The sequence below is a fragment of the Sinocyclocheilus anshuiensis genome, unplaced genomic scaffold (assembly GCF_001515605.1).
Source record: "Sinocyclocheilus anshuiensis isolate Anshui unplaced genomic scaffold, SAMN03320099.WGS_v1.1 scaffold1114, whole genome shotgun sequence".
NCBI classification, from domain to species: Eukaryota; Metazoa; Chordata; class Actinopteri; order Cypriniformes; family Cyprinidae; genus Sinocyclocheilus; species Sinocyclocheilus anshuiensis.
The window spans coordinates 462,211-472,584 of NW_015540838.1; the positions used below are offsets into that span (position 1 = coordinate 462,211).

Below are 10,374 nucleotides of genomic sequence, written 5' to 3' on the forward strand. Positions count from 1 at the left end.
AGGTAGGTATGACATTTGGCACGCTGATGGACCTGCTTTGTTAGACTTGCTGGTACATAAGGGACTTTCTTCTTACAGATCAGGAGAGCAGGACGCATTTCCAGTTACCCAGAGAACTTCAGCGTGCCTTTTGACAGCTGACAAGTTACAAACACACTCCCTTCTTACGAGCTTGTTTTATTCCACAAACTCGATAGAAAGATTGGACTATTTGAAAGTCATGATGGAGATGAAGGTGCTGGGATGCGCGTTGCTTTTTCCTCTCCAGATCTTCTTATGCTTACTGAGGGCGATCGTGCGCTTCTTTACGCGCCAGAAGCGCAGAGGTCTGGGCACTGATGTGGTCCTCATCACTGGAGGTGGAAGAGGAATCGGCCGTCACCTGGCTAAGGAGTTTGCCGAGCAAGGAGCAAGAAAGGTAAGGCTGCTTTAGAGTTTTTATTCGGTGTAATGCTATTCTTGAAGATGTTATCTCCTCACATGCTCTTTGTAATTAAAAAAGTGCTGTCTATTTCAGTCTTGATCAAGTACTGCCTACTTCAAAGGAATCTGCGCAAGCAGTGTCGCGCAAAGCAAATTGTAATTTGGCGCCACTAACACGATTAGCTAAACGTAGTTTTCTACAAGACTTTTTTTTTTACAGAACACTAAAGATATATTTGTGATATTTAGACATATAATAAAATTAAACGTATAAGGCTACTTGTCATATTTTATCAATGTAACCCCGTAACGGCGTACCGTTGTTATGGTTACCTCATCTGTTCGTTAGCGTCTACAGGTATTTGGCGACAGGTGAAAATACGCCCTGGTGGTAGTAATATCACTATCAAAACTGCTCAGTTGCTGACATGGATTAAATAAGATATAAAAAAAAAATTGACAGCACTCCTACAATACTCACTCATAAGTTATAAAGTAAGAAAGAGAAATAGAAAAGGAATCAGCTCAGATCAATGTGCCTGTAAGAAAGTTGTGAGTAGGACATTTTTCTGCTTTAAAATTGATCGGTTTGTTTATTATTTCAGCATTTTTGACAATCAAGCAGAACTAGTAAGGGTTGTGTTTACCTGATTTATTCGCACTGCAGTAAACACACCTTTTTTGGCTATCTATACTTTGAAATGGTCGAGTTTGTCCTGATGGGGCACAGTGTGGTTTTCCAGTCAGCGCAGTCAACAGAAGGTATAGTGACCTGTTGCTGCCCTCATCTGAGTTCTGTTTCATATTCCTCCTGCACACAAACACAGGTGTTTCCTAAGCCTTTATGTCTTTACAAATGCCCAACAATGGGCTGCTGACAGGCAAGGCTGTTTTGTTTAACTCAAATCATGTGTGACTCTTTAACCTTCCAGGGCAGTTCATACTTCCCTAGCGAGAGGAAAAAAACATCCAGGATGAATCGTCACAAATCATCTTATTTGTTATGTTTATTGTTAATGAACACAAAACGGATTTAAACTTTTTTTTTATTGCTCCTCCCAAGAATAGAGTAAACCCTCGGTAACACTAAAGCACAAGCATCAAGTGTCAGGAATAGCTGCACTACTTTAATAGCATGCGTGCGTGTGAGGGAGTGAATGTGCATGTGCTGCATTCATGTGTGTGAATGTGTGCCCAACATGTGTAGGTGTGTGAATGGATCAATTGCAAGGGGGTGTAGTAGGCAGAGAAGCACCTTGCAGATTGATTACCACAACCAAGTTCATGGGCAGGTCAGCCAGCTTTTGCAGAGCAGGGCTGATGATGTCATTTGTGTTATTGTGTGGGCTGCTTACGGCTGAATCCCAGAAGAACAGAATCAAATGGAAAGCCAATGGAGCCAAGGCTGTGTATGAAAGTCAAGTCAAGTAGACACAAGTTAGGCCACTTAAATATTGATCAAATATTGATTACATAAACTACAAAGTTTATGTAAATGATAAAACATGAGGTATAAAGGTGGGAAGGTAAAGGTGAATAGAGGCTGGCACTCCCATACTCCCAGCTGGGCTTTGGCCCATGCCTGACCCCTCTGGGCCAGCACTAATGAGGGGGTGTTAGGCTGCCCCTGCCCATGTCTCCCGTTGTCTCTCTGTAGCTTGAACTTTTACTGATAATGGGACACTCACCATGTGCTGTTTGTGACATTGGTGGGACATGAGTCAGGCAGTATGTCATTTTATTTTATTTTCCAAACCACTTGTCCTATGTAGGGTTACCAGGAGCTTTTATTTTATTTTTTAAATACTGTAATACAATTAAAATGTGCAGAAATATTTTATTTTACAGTGAGAATAAGTGGGGAATGTACTGTCACAATGCAAAAAAAAACAAAAAACATTGGGTGACCCGGACATGTTCTTGACAGGTTTTGTGAGATTCCCCCACGCTAATGCTCTCCCTTGAGAAGCCTTGAATAGATACTGAAGGGTTCCTCAGAAGGTCAGAACATGTGACTGTTTTATGTGTGTATGTTTGTTTATGAGGTGGATTGAGATTGACAGGATGGGGAGGGGGTGGACTCATTCTTGTGTCCATTACCTCTCGCTGACCTTGCTGAGTGATGGATCTAATAGTCAGAGAGTTAACCGACCTACACAGCCTGACCCTGTCCTCTATCACTCTCACTTGCTCTCACTAAACCTTGTGTACAATTATAAGGAAATACTTAATTCAGTAACTCCTTAGAGAACTCCACCTATACATCAAAGTGTACATGATGTTCTGCATTTACTTTACACCCATCATGACTTTTCTCCCACAGGTGATTTTGTGGGGCCGCACAGAGAAATGTTTAAAGGAGACATGTGAGGAGATCTCTATGACCGGAACAGAGTGCCATTACTTTGTGTGCGACGTGGGCAACAGAGAGGAGGTGTACCAGCAAGCCAAAGTGCTCAGGGAAAAGGTATAATTACACTCTGCATGCTTTGTCTCAAGAGACCTCAAAAGATATTGTAGTCAAAAGGACTTCACAGAGAGTGACCCTGTCTCAAACAGCTAGTCTTGTGGCCTTTGCTTGGGTATATCCATCCACAAGACTGTCGGGTGTCTCATTTGTCATTTTGGGTTTCAGATTGGGTGCTCTCTAGCACCCCCATTGTGGCCACTAGGGTCTAGGCTAGGGATTTTCAAGTCTTTTAATGCCGAAGACTCCCATATGTGACCCTGGACCACAAAACCAGTCTTAAGTCGCTTGTGTATATTTGTAGCAATAGCCAAAAAAACATTGTATGGGTCAAAATTATCGATTTTTCTTTTATGCCAAAAATCATTAGGATATTAAGTAAAGATCATGTTCCATGAAGATATTTTGTAAATTTCCTACCGTAAATATATCAAAACTTAATTTTTGATTAGTAATATGCATTGCTAAGAACTTCATTTGGACAACTCAGTATTGCACCCTCAGATTCCAGATTTTCAAATAGCTGTATCTCGGCCAAATATCCGAGACAAACTATCCTATCCTAACAAACCATACATCAATGGAAAGCTTATTTATTCAGCTTTCAGATTATGTATAAATCTCAATTTAAAAAAATTTACCCTTATGACTGGTTTTGTGGTCCAGGGTCATATATATAGTGCTTTCTTGTGAGTGACCCCTGTTCATGTTGTTTTCTAAATTAAACAAATGGATTATTTATATTATTTTCTATTATATTATTATATTTATTTACATTATATTGCTATTATTTTTGTTTTATTTTATTTTTACATTATTTTATTATATTCTATTATATTATTATATTTATTTACATTATATTGCTATTATTTTTATGTTTTATTTTTACATTATTTTATTATATTTTTCTGTGCTTTGGTATCGGTTTGGGAAAATGTTTTTTCCTAATTGAAACAATTGCCTTATTTACATAATATTTTTTGTTTTATTTTATTTTTCAAATTATTTTACTATATTTTTCTTTGCTTTGGTATCTATTGAGGTACAATTTTGTCTCCTAAATTAAACATTGTATATTGTTATTTAACAATTTATATTATAAAAACATATTTTAAATTATATTATATTTGTATATCATTATTATTATAATTTTTACTTTGGTATCTATTATTGTATCTTTTCTTTTCCTAATAATAATAACATTTTACTTCTCCACACAGTAAAGTTTATTCTAAATGGATGCAATGTGGTCTCATGCAGGTCGGGGATGTCACCATTCTTGTCAATAATGCAGCTGTTGTCCATGGAAAAAGTCTGATGGACAGCGATGATGACGCACTCCTGAAAACCCAGCACATAAACACACTTGGACAGTTCTGGGTAAGAGACTAATCAATATATTAACTTACTCACTGCTCGCATGACTGCCAATTTATTATAGCGCAGCCTTACTACAGTAACCATGCTTTGAACCTAACATGAACTCTAGATACTCCTTTGTGTTTTGCAGAACATTTTTCAGTTACTTAATGTTAAGTCACTTGGCATGCTGTAATTCTTGGAAGTGTTCCTCAGCATTTAAGCATGTTTTTGCCAAGAGTGAAAAAGTAACACCACATTCCTCACATAGAACAGTCAGAGATAAAAAATTCAAAAGAGATTCTCAAACAAAAGCGAATGGTCCTAAAAGAACTTGTGGAATAGTTAAAGTTAAGCGTTTCGAAGAAAATGGACTGCTTGGAAGATCTAGGCTACACAGCCATGCTTTTTAGGACGCATTCATAGTCAATGAGAACAAGAGCTGATCATCTGAGACTTCAGCTGCAGTAGTAGCTCACACTGAGGATTGCTGTAATATATTGTTGCTCTGATTTCAAACACATGGCGTTTTCGGAATGCCAGTTTTATATAGAGTTTTGCAGAGGAGCCATCATCTGACTCGAAATCAAACACTGAATGTGGGCTAAAATTTCTGCTGAGCCGGTCAAATATGCTTGTTGACTTTCACCCAAAGGTAGCCTAGAGAATACTAGACAATTAACACATTCTCGACCCCGAAGTTCTGAAGCTTTCATTGTTATTGTTGGATTTTCCAGATGGTTGAGGGAACAGAACAATGTGTAATTGTGTCTGTCTCCCCCACAGACCACGAAAGCATTTCTGCCTCGCATGCTGGAGCTCTGCAACGGCCACATGGTGTGCATTAACTCCATTCTCTCCCTCTCCTCCATCCCTGGAGCCATCGACTACTGCACGTCCAAGGCCTCGTCTTATGCCTTCATGGAAAGCCTGACACTAGGCCTGCTAGACTGTCCAGGTGTGGGCTGCACCACGGTGCTTCCCTTCCATACAGACACAGAGATGTTCCAGGGCATGAGAGTTAGGTAATGAGCTGCTGGTGCTGATACACACGAAGAAGACCTAGTTGGAATTAAAATGGTCCATCATTCAATGAATTCATCTTTTAGGTTCCCTAAGCTGTTTCCTCCTCTGAATCCTGAGATGGTGGCCAAACGCACTGTGGATGCTGTAAGGACCAACACTGCCTTCGTTGTCCTGCCATGGACCATGCACTTTCTTGTCATTCTTAAGAGGTGAGACTATCACTGCTGAAGGAATCCGAGCAGAATATACGTTTGTCATATAAACAATATATTATTATTCATTATTTTATATATTACATATTACATATTTCAATTGGCTGCACATAACTTCTTGATTTCTTCACAGCCTTTTGCCCCAGTCTGCCCTGGAAGAGATCCATAAGTTTTCAGGAAGCTACACCTGCATGAACACATTCAAAGGGCAGACTTAAACTCAGAAACAGCTTGACTGTGAAAAATCCTCAAAACTTTTCATGCAAAGCAAGCACTACATCCAGGAACATCAATCTGTTGCTTTGTGGACAAAAAAAAAAAAAAAACTGTGAAAGGGTCAGAGGAAACAGCGTGTCAAGATGGCTTGTTTTCCCAGGAACTATTATGTCTGCAAGTTTGCCCTATACTGGACTGCACACAGGCATGTAGGTGAACGTGTTCCTTGGATATTGTGATAGCAAGGAGCACAGACTGTTACAGTTAATAATGGTTCTTAGAATGCTCTGAGGTTTTCATCAGGGCTATTTTGCCCTTGTAAGGTGTGACTTGGGAGTTTTATTGATTTTCACTGATTTTAAGAACAGTATTGTCACAAAAACAAAAGTCAAAGTCTTCAACCACATATGGCAAATGTATATATATTTTTTCAAATATTTATATTTTTAAAGTTGCTAATATAGATGTTAAAATATATTTACATAAACATAAAATTTCTGTAAGTTTTAGTTATTTTCTCATTTATATTTTGCCCATTTTTTATATTGCAGTCTAAATGTATTAAAGGCACGATATGTACAGGTGCATCTCAATAAATTAGAATGTCATGGAAAAGTTCATTTATTTCAGCAATTCAACTCAAACTGTGAAACTCGTGTATTAAATAAATTCAATGCACACAGACTGAAGTAGTTTAAGTCTTTGGTTCTTTTAATTGTGATGATTTTGGCTCACATTTAACAAAAACCCACCAATTCACTATCTCAACAAATTAGAATATGGTGACGTGCCAATCAGCTAATCAACTCAAAACACCTGCAAAGGTTTCCTGAGCCTTCAAAATGGTCTCTCAGTTTGGTTCACTAGGCTACACAATCATGGGGAAGACTGCTGATCTGACAGTTGTCCAGAAGACAATCATTGACACCCTTCACAAGGAGGGTAAGCCACAAACATTCATTGCCAAAGAAGCTGGCTGATCACAGAGTGCTGTATCCAAGCATGTTAACAGAAAGTTGAGTGGAAGGAAAAAGTGTGGAAGAAAAAGATGCACAACCAACCGAGAGAACCGCAGCCTTATGAGGATTGTCAAGCAAAATCGATTCAAGAATTTGAGTGAACTTCACAAGGAATGGACTGAGGCTGGGGTCAAGGCATCAAGAGCCACCACACACAGACGTGTCAAGGAATTTGGCTACAGTGCTAATGATTTATTAATGTAGTATTATGAAGCAGGGTGAGCGAATGAAGCGAAACGAGGCCGCTGAATGAGCGTGACACACGGCTCGAAAGCAGCGGAGCTTTTATTATGCCACAGTCGACCACTTCCGCTCCTTCCGGTCGTGTGTATGTGGAGTAAAGCAGCGCTGTTTTACCATACTAGATACATTTGAAAGTTATGTTATAATGCTATTCTGTGCGGTCGTCACCGGTCTATTAAAACGCACAACATATTAAAGCGTCTTTGGTGTTTCCACGTTTTCTACAAAACAAAACCAGAAATCGAGGTGTTATGACGTCATTTGCAGGCGACACAATGACTATGAACACGCTCCGTGTCACTAGATAAAATTGCTTATTTCTCTGGATTTAAACATTCTTCGAAACATTTGGGATAATGTAAGTACACAAGTCAGCAAAATATATAACACTGTTCTAGTGGTTTTTGGATATTTTAATAAAAAAATCGTACATATTGTGCCTTTAATACTGTCCAAAACATATATTTAAAAAATACCTTTTTGCATTTACTCAATTTATTTTAAGATTGGAAGTGTATGTTCTTTCTCCTTAAAGTATATTTTGTAATATATTTTGGTTTAAACTAAATATATTTTGAATTTGAAAAATATATTATTTACCTAAGCTGTACTGTTTACCACATATATTTGAAATATATTTTGGCCACAAAAAATTTATATATTTTTTTGCCGTATGGGACTTGTTTAAAGTTATTCCAGCATGTCTATCTTCATATTACTGTCAACTTCAAATAAATAGTATTTGAGCTTAAAAAACCCTGGTGAGTGTTATTTTGTGGGTGTTCATGTTGGTTTGAAAACAGGGAAGTGTTGGTCCCTGGCAATGTGCTTGTTCTGTCTCTGCCAAAACTTACAGGCATTTCATGGTCAGCATTCCTCCAATCGTGAGCTCATTGTACACTAAGCAGGGTTGTCATAACACTAACTCTGCTAAACAGGAAAGCACACTGGAGAGGGGTCAGCCACTGGAAGGCTAATAGACGAATTTAGAACATTTTATTCAACTTTGTCAATCACACCTAGCTGAACGGCTGATGTTCACTGTCGATACAGCTGTATCGCTCCAAACAGATGGGTAGGTAATAAAGTGCCTGTTGACAATTTTCCCCTACACCTCAATTTGCCAAATTGGATGCGAGATCTAAGACTGTGTAACCTGTAGCCATCTACAGGCAGATGTTTTGTTTTTTTTCGGCATCTCTCCCTCAAATTCTTTCCATGCGGTGCATCCCTGCTGCAGTATTAGAAGACAATAGAGTGTTATTAAAGTACACTGGGGACTGAAACTGACATACAACAGGCACGAAGCAGCTATTGCAATTACGTAAGTGACGTGACATGTGGCCAAGTATGGTGTTATTTTGCTGAGTATGGTGACCCATACTCGGAATTAGTGCTCTGCATTTATCCCATCCAAAGTGCACACACACAGCAGTGAACACACACACACCCGGAGCCATTTTATTTTTTGCTGCGGCGCCCGGGGAGCAGTTGGGGGTTCGGTGCCTTGCTCAAGGGCACCTCAGTCGTGGTATTGAAGGTGGAGAGAGCGCTGTACATTCACATCACATTCTTCATTCTACACTCAGCTGTTATTTTGTGGCTGAAAGGAAAAGTTACTTTCTGATAAACTATATAACATAAATAATGTGGAGAGGGGTCAGCCACTGGAAGGCTAATAGACGAATTTAGAACTTGTCATTTTATTCAACTTTGTCAATCATACCTAGCTGAACGGCTGATGTTCACTGTCGATACAGCTGTATCGCTCCAAACAGATGGGTAGGTAATAAAGTGCCTGTTGACAATTTTCCCCTACACCTCAATTTGCCAAATTGGATGCGAGATCTAAGACTGTGTAACCTGTAGCCATCTACAGGCAGATGTTTTGTTTTTTTTCGGCATCTCTCCCTCAAATTCTTTCCATGCGGTGCATCCCTGCTGCAGTATTAGAAGACAATAGAGTGTTATTAAAGTACACTGGGGACTGAAACTGACATACAACAGGCACGAAGCAGCTATTGCAATTACGTAAGTGACGTGACATGTGGCCAAGTATGGTGTTATTTTGCTGAGTATGGTGACCCATACTCGGAATTAGTGCTCTGCATTTATCCCATCCAAAGTGCACACACACAGCAGTGAACACACACACACCCGGAGCCATTTTATTTTTTGCTGCGGCGCCCGGGGAGCAGTTGGGGGTTCGGTGCCTTGCTCAAGGGCACCTCAGTCGTGGTATTGAAGGTGGAGAGAGCGCTGTACATTCACATCACATTCTTCATTCTACACTCAGCTGTTATTTTGTGGCTGAAAGGAAAAGTTACTTTCTGATAAACTATATAACATAAATAATGTACGCTGTGGGGCTGGGGGAATAATCACCAAAAACACAACTGAAGAATGAGTCTTGGCATGTCTAACAGCAATGATGGACACTGTTGAGAGTGGGATCAGGACATGAAACTGTGTCATGGAGTGCATGTGTGTTGGAGAAGTCAGCTCAAATCTCAGAGGGTGAGTTCAGTGCAAGGTTAGCCAAATAGTAGATAAATCTGAGTAGGTTGCTGGACAGACAGCTCACCCTGTGATGAACCCTTTGCCCAGGAAAAAGAACTGCTTAATGTGACCCAGCACAGGTGGAAAAGAAGTAGAAATGGGTAATAGGAGAATTGGTAGGGCACGTGGTAACTCATCCCTATTACAACAGATAACTTCAGTGATGTTGAACATATGCCATTAGTTTCACAGGTTTGTGTGTGAGATCATATTTGAACCAGATTTGTCAGACTGGTTTGTGTTACTTACTGCATATGGTAGCCTACTTGTTTGTTTAAACCCATGTGATTCTTATGACAGCATCTCATTAAGGAAAGCAGGCTTAGGTCTGTGCAGTGCATGAATGCTAAATATTAGCACTTGCATTGTTGTTCATTATACATATTCAGTGCTATTCGTCCAAGCAGCGCAGGGTTGTGTGGTCACTGCACATCCATCTTTAACTGAGTGAGTGTGTCACCCTGAAGGGAGAGACCCTTGATCTGACATCACACAGTCAGTCATACGTCCCTTCACTCGCTATGCGAAAAACAGTATGAGGTGAGTAGTATGTCCGAATTCATAGTATTCGAAAAATAGTAGGTGAAAAGTACCCGGGTGACCTACTTCTTCTGCCAGCATTCTGAAGTGCACATACGATGGACACTTTACTATGAGGCCACAGGAAATTATTTATGAATGTAAGCAAAGACTATAGAATACCTTAAATGCCTTAAAGGGACTTTGATGTAAGTGAAGCAACACAACTGACGCAGATAGGTCATGTGACTGTAACAACTTGGCGGATGTAGTATGTCCGAATTTCCCCTTACAAAAAAATCCTGCAGGCATTCCTGAAGGAAAAATCACC

At 39.6% G+C, this 10,374-nt stretch overlaps 1 protein-coding gene across 1 annotated transcript; it reads left to right on the forward strand.

Moving 5' to 3' along the window:
* The first annotated feature begins 14 nt into the window (after positions 1 to 14).
* LOC107687474 (short-chain dehydrogenase/reductase 3-like) lies at positions 15 to 6,121 on the forward strand. The gene is made up of 6 exons (XM_016484831.1): positions 15 to 418; positions 2,747 to 2,890; positions 4,151 to 4,270; positions 5,036 to 5,274; positions 5,359 to 5,484; positions 5,621 to 6,121. Exons 1-6 carry the CDS (start codon positions 221 to 223, stop codon positions 5,703 to 5,705), a joined length of 912 nt encoding a protein of 303 aa, XP_016340317.1. The 5' UTR covers positions 15 to 220; the 3' UTR covers positions 5,706 to 6,121.
* The last annotated feature ends 4,253 nt before the right edge of the window (positions 6,122 to 10,374 follow it).

Bases quoted from the DNA above. Each gene is read 5' to 3' on its own strand.
- LOC107687474 (XM_016484831.1), top strand. From the start codon at position 221: ATGATGGAGATGAAGGTGCTGGGATGCGCGTTGCTTTTTCCTCTCCAG. The intron at 419-2,746 runs GTAAGGCTGCTT...TTTCTCCCACAG, and splicing joins CCGAGCAAGGAGCAAGAAAG to GTGATTTTGTGGGGCCGCAC. The intron at 4,271-5,035 runs GTAAGAGACTAA...TCTCCCCCACAG, and splicing joins ACACACTTGGACAGTTCTGG to ACCACGAAAGCATTTCTGCC.